This window comes from Dermochelys coriacea, chromosome 1 (assembly GCF_009764565.3).
Source record: "Dermochelys coriacea isolate rDerCor1 chromosome 1, rDerCor1.pri.v4, whole genome shotgun sequence".
Lineage (NCBI taxonomy): Eukaryota > Metazoa > Chordata > Testudines > Dermochelyidae > Dermochelys > Dermochelys coriacea.
In genome coordinates this window covers 41,694,102-41,708,066 of record NC_050068.2, presented here as the reverse complement: position 1 = coordinate 41,708,066, position 13,965 = coordinate 41,694,102, and the positions used below count along the sequence as shown (strand labels likewise).

Sequence of the window (13,965 nt, the reverse complement as noted above, 5' to 3'; positions counted from 1 at the left end):
TTGTTTTCTTTGTTGGGCCTGTCCTGTAGTAGGTGACTTCTGGGTACTCTTCTGGCTCTGTCAATCTGTTTCTTCACTTCAGCAGGTGGGTATTGTAGTTGTAGGAATGCATGATAGAGATCTTGTAGGTGTTTGTCTCTGTCTGAGGGGTTGGAGCAAATGCGGTTATATCGTAGCGCTTGGCTGTAGACAATGGATCGAGTGGTATGATCTGGATGAAAGCTCGATCACTCGATCACAGACCTAAGAGTGGCTATACTTCAACAAAAAAGCTTCAAAAACAGACTCCAACGAGAGACTGCTGAATTGGAATTAATTTGCAAACTGGATACAATTAACTTAGGCTTGAATAGAGACTGGGAATGGATGAGTCATTACACAAAGTAAAACTATTTCCCCATGGTATTTCTCCCTCCCACCCCACCCCCCACGGTTCCTCTGATATTCTTGTTAACTGCTGGAATTAGCCTACCTGCTTGTCACCATGAAAGGTTTTCCTCCTTTCCCCCCCCTGCTGTTGGTGATGGCTTATCTTAAATGATCACTCTCCTTACAGTGTGTATGATAAACCCATTGTTTCATGTTCTCTGTGTGTGTGTATATAAATCTCTCCTCTGTTTTTTCCACCAAATGCATCCGATGAAGTGAGCTGTAGCTCACGAAAGCTTATGCTCTAATAAATTTGTTAGTCTCTAAGGTGCCACAAGTACTCCTTTTCTTTTTGCAATTCTTAACAAAGAGCCTATTAGACAGAGCTTTGCAGGTAGTTTATAGTTGTCAAAAATAGGCATAAGTTGCTAAAAGTGACTGCCCCCAACACATAAGATGATAATTTGAAAATTAAAAAAATTAATAAATGTCTCTAAAATGAGACAAATAAGATTTAATTCCTCACTGGAAAGGGAGTCTGATATTGCATCATAGATTCCATGGCAGCAGAACTTCAGGACATATATAAAAAGGGGACAGTGCTTTGAGGCATTTGTCATTGGGATTGACAGCTCTAGACTAACTCCATGTCTCTACTGGATCAAACACAACTCTGCAGTGAGATATACTACTCAAGGAAAATCAGTGAATAGGCCTGTTTTGTCCTATGTTGTTCTCTTTCTATCATGACAATGGTGGACCACAAAAAACTCTTACCTATATGAAATGAATGTTTTATATTCACCCACTTTACCTAATGATCCGAATATGTCTCAAGAAATAAAAATAAACAGCATTAAAATAGGACCTAATCAAGCATGTGAGAGACAGTGTTTAAAAATATATTTCAAGAGACTCTGAAAAGGTGTTGGGAATATAGATGATGAGACGAAATATTAGAAATGAGTTGAAGAATAGCAATGAAACTAGAAAATGCAACCTCACTTAGTAAGTCAGAGTTTTACTATTATAATTAGATTAATCTAAAAAAAATAGCTGTATAACTTGTAGGCCATAACAGAACAAAAGTAGTATACCTGGAAAAATTCTTTTCACATTAGAACTCAAAGTATTTTCAAATATAATCAATGTGCAGAAGTATGTAAAATTGGTACCCAGCTTCTAACAGAGACAAATTGAGGTATTTCTTAATTACATGACCAGAAGTGGTGTCCCTGGAAAGATAGAAAATACCAGCTATTTTAACTCTTTTCATAGATTTTATTAGTGCACTAACTGAAGAGAACAGAATAATTCAAACTGCAATAACGAAGTACTTCATGTTTTTTTAACCAACCTGAGAATGAAAAAGTATATAAGCATGAATATACACCAAGCAAATTAATGACAGTGTTTATAAAAATTATACTGCAATGGAATTGTCTCACCATCAGAGAACAGAAATGCTATACAGTTACTGAGACACAATTGTAGAATTACTTTTCAGTTATGTAATTCATTCCACTGTGATTGGTTGATGTTTCTAATTTGCATTATGACGAAAAATACTAATCCCTGTACTTTGATTAATTGAGAGCCATTATTAGGCAGTTAGCATGTAGGCATTTGTATTATTGCAATAATCAAACAATGATTTTACAAATCATTCTCTCTGGTTAGCCACTATACAGCTCTCTGTGTGTTTCCCTCAGAATTATTATCTATATATCCATAAGAAACATGACTACTTCAGTTTCTGACCCTATCCCCACCCTATTACGCATTTAACTCATACAAGCATATAATCGGTTTACAAAACAAAGTCATTTTACTGGGCGGGAAAGGGGCTAAGCCTTCATCATTGGGGAGGAAATACTAAGAAGAGTGCTGTGGGGGCCATATTTGTTGTGAACATTTACATGGAGAGTTCTGATAGCAGCAGCCAATCACAGCAGATAGATTTACAGTAACTAAGTACAATGTGAGGGGGTGATAAAATACTTCAGCATAATCATATTCTCAAGGTACTATAAAGTGTACGATTACTACATCTTAGGCTAATAAACATCTATTCCCTTGGTGCCTTTTAGCCTTAGATACAGACATTTTTTCAAAACAGGGAGCATCCTCAAGTTATCATTTAAAGATTCAGAGGAATGTCCAACACAATATCTCTTGTTAAAAACCGGGCTAGAATTTGAAACCTCTTCAGAATATCCTGAAGGCCATTAAGAATTCATAATCTGGAAAAATAATTCAATGGTTAATTTTATAGGAATTTCTCAGATACCTTGATAACATTTTATGTGTACAATATACTTATAATAAAACTTTGACAAAGGTTCAACTCTCTGGAATACTGAGAACATTATTATTATTACAGTTAATAATTATGGTGATATTAAAATTTAACAAAAGTGTGGAGCTGTGTAGGTCATATTCTCACCTCACTTGTGAGCGTGGATATAAAAGTCTTGGACAGAGTACTGGCAAAATGCCCAGAACTGATTGCACTAAAAGTGATTCACTCTGACCAATAGGATTTATGCTCAGAAGATCTACTTGTATGGCTCTAAGACACCTATTTAAAGGCCAATATCAGATGAAAATTAGTTCTGATCTTAGATGTTAGGTAACTATCTTATTGCTGCCCAGAAGGTTGGATAAGCAGGACACACAGATAAACTATACAGCAGGGAGAACATATAGAGTAGACAACTGTTATCCTAAAAACTGAAGCATCTCACACTCCAAAAATGTGAATGCCTAGCTCAGACAAATTATGTTGAGGTTTATAAAGGATTTGTATATCTAAATGTAACAGGTGAAAAACTGTCTAAATATTACTTTAGTATTAGAAAACAAAAATAATTTATATCATAGGAAATGAACAATATGCCTTACAATGACAACCTCTAAACATGAGCTGCATGTTATTTAGGGATATAAAGTATAAAAGAAGAAGAACACCAAAGTATTATAAATTATAAAAGAAAAAAAGTATTGGCATCACAATGAAGAGAATGTTTGAATTCTGACTCTAACTTTAGGAAAACTAGGGCATCTGTTTCCATCTCAAGGTAGAATTTCTCTCTCTCTCGGCATTTGAAAGGCTAGAACTAGAACTTACTTAAATTAAGAAGATTTTTGGTCTGTGTTATTGCAGCTTTTATGATCTTTTGTCTAATTTGAAAGGTGGGATTAAAAACAGGTGATGGGCACTGTAACTCTCTACCACTTTTCCTTCTTACTAGGGGTATAAAAAAAGTGAACCCACACCTCCTTTTCCTTCTGAGTGAGACTTATGAATGCAGCCACTTAATCTGGAAAGGACTCCATTTGTATTGCTTCACTTTCTAAAGAACATGGGATAATGAAAAGACACACACCAAGGCAAGAGTAATGGCACTGCCCTGTCTCCATTATTTATCAACAAGAAGATGTGGTCTAACAAACTTGTCAATTCTTATCAAATAAATCAGTCTCTTTTGAAATTCAACACTAGAGTTACAAATCCAGGAGACTGTGTAATTGAGAAAGACATTTGCGTCAACATTGATGCACTAAACCCTAATGACATACACAGAGAACAATGAAGGTCTCAATGCATATGCTATAAATTGAAGGGTATGAACATTAAATTCTTTGCAGTTAAAACACCTTTGACACACAGGGCCACAAATACATTTGAGGCTGATGGTTTTTCTTCAAGTCTCAGTACCTTTAGTACTACTTGCTACACCCTTAACCAATTAATATCACATTAGCCTGTGAGACAGCCTGCAGAATATAATCATTTGACCAGAAGAACCACTAGGAGGATGAAGAGCAGAATATTAAATTAGACTCTAAAAAGGCATTGTGATATTTGAGGTGAGGGAGTAAGTGATATAGCTTGGTCCCTATCAAGCTAATCTGAACGGGAGATACAGATTTAAATTTGGAATAACTTGATGCCAAAACAATGAAAAACAGAACTTATAAACTCAAACTATTATAATTATAAAATAAATTTTAAATAAATAGAGTTTGGAACAGTTTCTGATCCCACTAACTCAATATATTGAACATGGACAACTAGTTGGGATTTTAGTCATTCCACTTGCGCACTGGCAACTCAAGGTAACATTCTAGAGCTGAACCTGTGCTTTTAGTTGGCATGGCCAACTCACTAAACAGATACTGCAGAGGGTATGCTTAGCCATGAAGGTCAACTTTTCAGTACACTTCAAGTATCTTGAAGGCTTTTCTTCAAATTTAACTATCCAGTTTGGAAGTTCAGCCAGTGACATGAAGAAAGGCCCATGAACCTTAAAGATTTCCCCCCCCCACCCAAAATAGTGATCAGAGTAAAGAAGGAGCCCAGGGAATGAAACCACAGAAGAGGGAGTCCCTCCTGAAGCAGCAGACTGGAAGTGAGTGAATGAGAGAGCTAGTGTGGGTGGAGGAGTTGTCTCTTTCCCTCTTACCCTGATCTTTGACATAGCTCTTTAAAAATTAAGTATAAGACTATCACATGCTGAATGTAGAGTGAATTCATCTCCTCACCACAATCCAAACATGATTTGCTTTGGCTAAAATACCCTAAAATTCACAGCACTGTGTGTGAAAGAACAATATCCCAGGATTAGGGAGATCTGTAACGTGACATGTGCAGAACTCATTTAAAGTAATTTTCTTGCCAGAAAATACTCCTTAATGCTACAGAGCTGGACTTTTTTATATTTAAGTGGCCAGTCATCCTTTCCTTGGGTTGTGTGGCTTGACTGAGAACCACCACACACATCCTTCAAAGTCTGCATTTCTGCAGAGGTTTTCTATTGGCTTGTGCCAAATACCACTGTGGAGGCCATTTTTTCCCTAGTACAAGATTTGTCCAAAAAAAATCTTGACGACATAACTATTGGACAGTGATGAAGTATTGTTTTAACTTAATGCAGATAAACGACTTCTACTATACCGTAATAAAGAAAAATGTAAATGTTACTTTAAGTGTTCCAAATAAAGTCAAGTACAAGTTTAGATAAGGGAAATTAAAAGCTTTAAAAACAGTACATTACTTTAGTGATCATTAATATACTCATCATGAATATATACCAATGATCAATCTCAGAAATTCATCTCTATGTGAATCCTCAAAATAATAGAACATAAATAAGTCACAAAGTAGGACGAAAAGGGAATAGTATTACCAGCAATTACTGTAAATATTGTTGGAATGCCCTGATGGTCACATTTATGTTTACCTAAAAGAAAATGTGAATATCTGTAGATAATTATATTTTACATAAAAGACTTTTTTTTATGCAGAAGTTCTTACCTAAGTGGTTTAAAAGCCTCTGCTCTGACGAGTGGTGTCTCTACAGAATGTTCAAAAAGGACCCCTTCTGGACCTGAAAAACAGGAAAACATATAATGGAAAATGTGCAAATCAGTGTACAATTTTCTTACGCTATTGCAGTATCATAAATTAGATTTCCATACATTAATATCAAGGCAGATATATTAACAATATGTTTAAAGTTCTGAGGCCAATACTAGAAGAAGAAGAAAAAGGCAAAGTGAAGAGTGCAAATACAAATCCTCAAAATGAATACAAAATCCTCTTGAAATTTACAAATAAATTGTTGAGATAGTTACTACAGTGACCTCTTCATATTCAAATGGTTGGGTAGGATTTAAATATGAGATTTGCATTAAAATTAATAGTAGCTGCATAACTGAAGCCTCACAAGTCTTTTGAAAATATTTAAGTCTTGTACAATACCACAAACACAAAGATATTCAGAGTTTGGACTGAAATTTCTTCTCAGGTATTGCATCATACTGTATGGTAGCCAGTAGGTAACACCACCAATTATTTAGACTTCCCTGTCTTTAAACTAAATTGGTGAGTAAAGCACAGACTTTCAGCACTAAAAAAAAAAAAAAAAAAAAAAGACAGGGAAACACCAATTTTGACCACAAAATGAACAATTTAAACCTTAGTTACAGACATTTATTATAACTTGTGAATGATAACCATAAAAGAATCATAACATGAGTTCAAGACAGTAATCCCTGAATATTAAGCTCATATTTCTGCATTGCTCTAACAAAAACAATCTGGTGGCAGAGACAAAAAGGAAAGGTTACTCACCTTGTGTAGTAACTGGAGTTCTTCAAGATGTGTGCCCCTGTGGGTGCTCCACTTTAGGTGGCAGTGGGTCTCGGTGCCGTTGATCGGAGATTTATGGAAGCAGTGTCCGCTTGGGTCGCATGTGTGCAATAGCATCTCATGGTGTCGTTACCGCCATATGTAGCACATGCACAACCTGAGCCCTCCAGTTCCTTTTCTTGTCTGCAGAATCCTCACTGTGAACTCTGAAGTAGAAGGGAGGAGGGCGGATAGTGGAGCACCCACAGGGACACACATCTCGAAGAACTCCAGTTACTGCACAAGGATGTGCTTATCTATGCGAGAGATAATGGAGAGCGCATGCTTATAGGTTAAGACAAAACTGGGTTAATAATGCTCTTTGGCTACAATTTGATGTAGCACTGTATTATACTATACTGCAAATTCAGGTCTAAAATATATCCACAGTACTGCCACAGTCCACCTGAGATCAACAGATGCAGATGTCTGAACTGACCCCCAAAGGCCATGCTGTGTAGAGATTATGTGATGCCAACAGACCCCAGTTGTCGGCGGGTGGAATTGAACCTGGGGCCTCTAGAGCTAAATGCATGAGCCTCTACTGCAGGAGCTAAAAGCCATAAGCCCATAGAGCAGACACATTCATCTCTCTCTACATAGTCTCGGTGCCACTAGACGGGACGGAACATCACACCCAGGAGGTGTGTGGGTTACATACTTCCCCTAGCTGAGGAAACGCATCCCGAGCTTCAGAGACTTCCCCTTTTAAATGCTGGATGAGCCCCTACTTGTAACACTAACAGACCCCAGTTGTCAGTGGGTGGGATTGAACCTCGGACTTCTGGAGCTTAATGCCTGAGCCTCTACTGCATGAGCTAAAAGCCATATGGCTGTTAGCTAAGGCTGTAGAGCAGACTCATTAATCTCTCTAAGTGATCTCGGCATCACTAGCTGGGACAGAACCCCACACCCAGGAGATGTGTGGGTCCATAAAAGAAAAGTAACAGCCCTTAACACTTAATAGACTACATCACACTCCAAGCAGGTAACCGTGAGGAAGGGTATTACTTTCCAAACAACCGGTGTCGGGTTATAATGATGAAAAAGGTCATTTTGTTTCCGTGTAAACACTGTAACTAACTGTTTTAATAGGTAAATGAGTGTATGTTACTAATCATTGAACCTTTAAGCAGTGAAAAGATGTGTTGGGATGGCTGCAATGTGGTTTAAATCACCAACCATGTGGTGTGTCAGCCAACCGTAACACTATAATGCTTGCCGTCGGGAGCACAGTTAGTACATAACAATATTCAAATGCCCCATGGCAGAAAAGAAAAAAGAAAACCCTCAGGAGCTGAGTATCGTAAACGAAAGGCTGAGAAGGAAAAGAACCAAGCAAAACAGCAGGGATCCTTTCTGAAATCTCTTCTCTTTAATCCAAATAAAGATGGAAGCAGTTCATAGCATCCAGGTGAAGAAATTTTACTTGGATAGAAGGTTAGCAGTGGAAGCATGAAAGCAATCTGGAACATCAAGATGAAGGTATATTACTTTGAGATCAGGGTACCTCACATCCACAAAAAAGCAGTTTGGAAACTCAAGATGATGGAAACTTATTTTTTAGATGAAGGCAGCTCACAGCATCAGACTGATATGGAAGTGGAGAAAATGTATTCACCTTCAGAGACACATGCAGAAATTGAAGTAAATGAAGTAGAAGGAAGAAAGGATGAGGCAATTACAAATAAGTTACATTATGACCCAGCCTCATGGCCCAGATGTGATGACAATGTGTGGCAAATTCTCATGGAACATGGACCCGAACAAGTTCATGAATTTCCCTTCCCTAAGGATGGAAATAAAAGAAAATTCTCTGCTCATCATTACAAGAGAAACCTCATTAATGGGGAAGAAATTCATCTAAACTGGTTACAATATTCAGTGTCGAAGGACTCTGTATTTTGCTTTTGCTGCAAGTTGTTTAGAAATCAAGCAATTGGTACATCACTTACTGAAAATGGTTCAAAGGACTGGAAACACATATCTTCAATTCTCTCTTCACATGAAAGTAGTACAGAATATTTGGAATGTTTTCAAAATTGGAAAGAACTTGAATTACAATAGAAAAAAGGAAAAACTATTCATGAAGAAAATTTATGTGTAATGAAGGAAAAAGAAGAATATTGGCAACAAATATTAGAGCATCTGATTGCTTTAGTGAGAGTTCTCGGTGGGCAAAATTTAGCATTCCGCGGCCACGGTAGAAATGAAAAATTCTATGCTTCAGGTAATAGAAACTTTTAAAATTTGTTGAATACCTAGCTTTGTTTGATCCAGTCATGAAGGAGTATCTACATAAAATAACTGATCATGAAACACAGGTTCATTACATAGGAAAAAATATGCAGAATGAACTAATTCCTCTCCCTCTCCTGTATTTATCCCTCTGATATATTTATAGAGAGCAATCATATCTCCCCTCAACCTTCTTTTAGTTAGGCTAAACAAGCCAAGCTCCTTAAGTCTCCTTTCATAAGACAAGTTTTCCATTCCTCGGATCATCCTAGTAGCCCTTCTCTGTACCTGCTCCAGTTTGAATTCATCCTTTTTGAACATGGGAGACCAGAACTGCACACGGTATTCTAGGTGAGATCTCACCAGTGCCTTGTATAATGGTACTAAAACCGCCTTATCCCTACTGGAAATGCCTCTCCTGATGCATCCCAAAAACTTGGATATTCTTAATATCTAAGAATATTAAAGGAATTGGCACCTTAAATTGCAAGCCCATTAGCAAGAATTTTTAATGAATCTGTAAACTCAGGAGTAGTACCGAATGATTGGAGAATTGCTAATATAGTTCCTATTTTTAAGAAAGGAAAAAAAAGTGATCTGGGTAACTACAGGCCAGTTAGTTTGACATCTGTAGTATGGAAGGTCCTGGATAAAATTTTAAAGGAGAAATTAGTTAAGGACATTGAAGTCAATGGTAAATGGGACAAAATACAACTTGGTTTTACAAAAGGTAGATCGTGCCAAACCAACCTAATCTCCTTTTTTGAAAAAGTAACAGATTTTTTAGATAAAGGAAATGCAGTGGATCTAATTTACCTAGATTTCAGTAAGGCATTTGATACCGTGCCACATGGGGAATTATTAGTTAAATTGGAGAAGATGGGGATCAATATGAACATCAAAAGGTGGATAAGGAATTGGTTAAAGGGGAGACTGCAACGGGTCCTACTGAAAGGAGAACTGTCAGGTTGGAGGGAGATTACCAGTGGAGTTCCTCAGGGATCGGTTTTGGGACCAATCTTATTTAATCTTTTTATTACTGACCTTGGCACAAAAAGTGGGAGTGTGCTAATAAAGTTTGCAGATGATACAAAGCTGGGAGGTATTGCCAATTCGGAGAAGGATCGGGATATTATACAGGGGGATCTGGATGACTTTGTAAACTGGAGTAATAGTAATAGGATGAAATGTAATAGTGAGAAGTGTAAGGTTATGCATTTAGGGATTAATAACAAGAATTTTAGTTATAAGTTGGGGACGCATCAATTAGAAGTAACAGAAGAGGAGAAGGACCTTGGAGTATTGGTTGATCATAGGATGACTATGAGCTGCCAATGTGATATGGCTGTGAAAAAAGCTAATGCGATTTTGGGATGCATCAGGAGAGGCATTTCCAGTAGGGATAAGGAGGTTTTAGTACCATTATACAAGGCACTGGTGAGACCTCACCTAGAATACTGTGTGCAGTTCTGGTCTCCCATGTTCAAAAAGGATGAATTCAAACTGGAGCAGGTACAGAGAAGGGCTACTAGGATGATCCGAGGAATGGAAAACTTGTCTTATGAAAGGAGACTTAAGGAGCTTGGCTTGTTTAGCCTAGCTAAAAGAAGGTTGAGGGGAGATATGATTGCTCTCTATAAATATATCAGAGGGATAAATACAGGAGAGGGAGAGGAATTTTTTAAGCTCAGCACCAATGTGGACACAAGAACAAATGGGTATAAACTGGCCACCAGGAAGTTTAGACTTGAAATCAGATGAAGGTTTCTAACCATCAGAGGAGTGAAGTTTTGGAATAGCCTTCCAAGGGAAGCAGTGGGGGCAAAAGATCTATCTGGTTTTAAGATTCTACTTGATAAGTTTATGGAGGAGATGGTATGATGGGATAATGGAATTTTGGTAAGTAATTGATCTTTAAATATTCAGGGTAAATAGGACTAATCCCCTGAGATGGGATATTAGATGGATGGGATCTGAGTTACCCAGGAAAGAATTTTCTGTAGTATCTGGGTGGTGAATCTTGCCCATATGCTCAGGGTTTAGCTGATTGCCATATTTGGGGTCGGGAAGGAATTTTCCTCCAGGGCAGATTGGAGAGGCCCTGGAGGTTTTTCGCCTTCCTCTGTAGCATGGCGCATGGGTGACTTGAGGGAGGCTTCTCTGCTCCTTGAAGTCTTTAAACCATGATTTAAGGACTTCAATAGCTCAGACATAGGTGAGGTTTTTCATAGGAGTGGGTGGGTGAGATTCTGTGGCCTGCACTGTGCAGGAGGTCAGACTAGATGATCAGAATGGTCCCTTCTGACCTTAGTATCTATGAATCTATGAATTCAAATCCTTGAAAATGCCATTAAAAAGAAAGTTGTAGAAGCTGCTCATTCTGCAAAATACTTTTCAATAATACTGGACTGTACGCCAGATGCGAGTCATGTTGAATAAATGACGATGATCTATTTTGTGGATATGAAAAAGTCTGCACATGAAGATAATGTTGAAGTGCTCATAAAGGAACATTTTTTGGGTTTCGTACTACTGAAGGAGGCGACTGGAGCATTTATGACTGAAATTATTCTATAAGAGCTTGAAACAATGTCATTATCTGTTGAAAACTTACATGGCCAAGGCTATGATAATGGAAGTAATAGGAAGGGTAAAGACAATGGTGTGCAAAAGAGAATGATGAAAATCAATCCTAGGGCATTCTCTGAATTTGGTTGTCAATGATGCTGCTAAATGCTGTTTGGAGGCAAGCAATTTCTTTGACCTGATGCAATGTGTTTGTGTGTTTTTCCTCAGGCTCAACATGCTGTTGGGAGATTCTGACTTATCATGTAAATTCTCTAACTGTGAAACCACTTAGACAAGATGGGAGAGTCACATTGATGCTTTGAAGCCTCTTTGCTATGAACTTGGAAACATTTATGATGCCCCAATTGAAATTTCTGATACTACCTTTACTAGATCATCTGGCAATACGGCACGTTCAGATGCAGAAGCTCTTGCAAATGGCCTTTCCAACTTCAAATTTGTGACTTCATTCATTTTGTGGTATGATTCCTTTTCAAGATTAACCTTACTAGTAAGCAGCTTCAGGAAAAAAACTTGAACATACATTCTGCTATTCAAAAACTGCAGCAAACTAAAATATTCTGGAGGAATTCAGAAGCGATGAAGGGTTTGAAAGAACACCAGTAGATTCTCTCAAGCTTGCTGAAGAAATAGACTTTCCAACAGAATTTGAACTGGAGCCAGTTCGCATTCGGCAAAAGAAACAGCAGTTTTCGTATGAAGGATAAGACACATCCATTCAGAACCCAAAACAAAGGTCAAAGTGAATTTCTACTTTGCAGTCCTTGATACTGCTATTCACTCAGTTGACAAAAGATTTCAACAGATGCAGCAGCTAGAGTCAGTATTTGGCTTTCTATGTGATAGCCACAGCTTGCAAAAGAAAACAGCAAAACAGATAAGAGAATTTTATTTAAAACTGGAGTTGGCATTGACTCATGAAAATTCAAAAGACATTGATGCTACAGATTTGTGTAGTGAGCTTCAGGCTTTTTCAAGATGACTTAAGAAACATTCCACTCCTGAAGAAGTACTAAAGTTTGTGAAAACAAACACAAACAGTTTTCCAAACATTTTTATATTGCTACACATTCTCTTAACTTTGCCAGTTTCCATAGCTAGTGGGGAACTTAGCTTCTCAAAGTTAAAATTGATAAAAGCATATCTGCGTTCAACAATGGTTCAAAAGAGACTTGTTGGACTTGCCACAATGTCAATAGAGCTGGTAAACTGGATTTAAAATAAATAGTGACTGAATTTTCAAAACTTAAAGCAAAAGAAGTCATGTTTTAAGAGCACAGAATGTTTTTTATTTGGAGTGCTTTGTAAATACAGGTTAAAGTTAAAAAGAGCTTTCTTATTTCTTTCTATATTGGATATAGTGGTAAAGGCAGTTAAAGCAGGATAGTGTAATGGATGATTTTGGATTTGTAATAAAAATTAACATTTTTAATGCATTTTTATTTGAAATTGGACTGAAATATCATTTAGCTGTTGTGCACAAATCTATTCTGAAAATTTTGTGTCTCTGTTTTATCTGATCTCAGAAACATTGGCTGGACAGATGGACGGACAAACCGAATAATTAAGCCTGTTTAAAAAAAACGCTTAAAAAATTAAAAGGAAAAAAGGGGCAAAATGTTTCCCAGTTTACTCAAAACCTCAGCCTAGATCTGCCCTTGGGACTTGGGGGCACCGATTGCATGGTTCGCATAGGGTGCCAGTTGCTGGCAGCTAGTCTTGGGCCACCCCTGGTTAGCTGCTTTCCTTATCCAGTATCAATATCCCAATATCCAAATTTGGAATCAAGTACTGAGACTATTTTTGCTGTTGTCAGGTCAGGTAACATTTCTGCGCTTACAGGTTTATAGTAGTGAGCCTTTTTTAGTGCTTTGTTTAGGTTACCAGGGTCTATGCAAATGCATCACTTTCCTGACTTCTCAATGGCTACTACACTGATTATCCAACTTGTTGACCCTCTGACTTTAGCAAAGTCTTTTTTTCCATATGTTTTCTATTTTTAGCCTTCTTTTTCCATTCGTTTTATTACTCCCATTATTTGTTTCTCTTAATGCAATGGCAGAGGAAGTGAGGTAGAAACATCATGGCAATCTTTTAACAGCTTTGCTCTTGGGATGCCACAGTGGATTATCTGCTCTGGACATGTTTTTTGTTTTGCTTGTGTGTCTATTATATGAATCACAGAGTTTAGAACCAGAAGGCAGCATCAAATAATCTAATCTGACTTCCTGTATGTCATAGGCCACCAACACCTCCCAGCATCTACACACTAAACCCAACAACTGAAATTAGACCAAAGTATTAGAGCCCATAGGAAACTAGACTATTATGTGTCACATGGAGAAATTAGGACGGACTAAGGTGCACCAACATCTGAGGTCCCTGCAATGGCAGGGAAATTATTAAGTAAAATTATACTCAGATAATCCTGCCAAGTGACCCCCAGCCACCGACTGCAGAGGAAGGCAAAAAAAAAAAGAAAATCCAAAGTCACTGCCAATCTGACCTGAGGGAAAATTCTTTTCCAATCCCACATATAGAGATTAGTTAGACTCTGAGCACACGAGCAAGAA

At 37.6% G+C, this 13,965-nt stretch overlaps 1 protein-coding gene across 1 annotated transcript in view; it reads right to left on the bottom strand.

The window, feature by feature from the left end:
• Positions 1 to 13,965, bottom strand: part of SGCG (sarcoglycan gamma) — a 146,000-nt gene that overhangs the window by 29,279 nt on the left and 102,756 nt on the right. Inside the window, exon 7 of the mRNA XM_038371571.2 lies at positions 5,690 to 5,762. Within this exon, the coding sequence (XP_038227499.2) occupies positions 5,690 to 5,762 (73 nt within the window). The remainder of the gene's footprint in view (positions 1 to 5,689; positions 5,763 to 13,965) is intronic.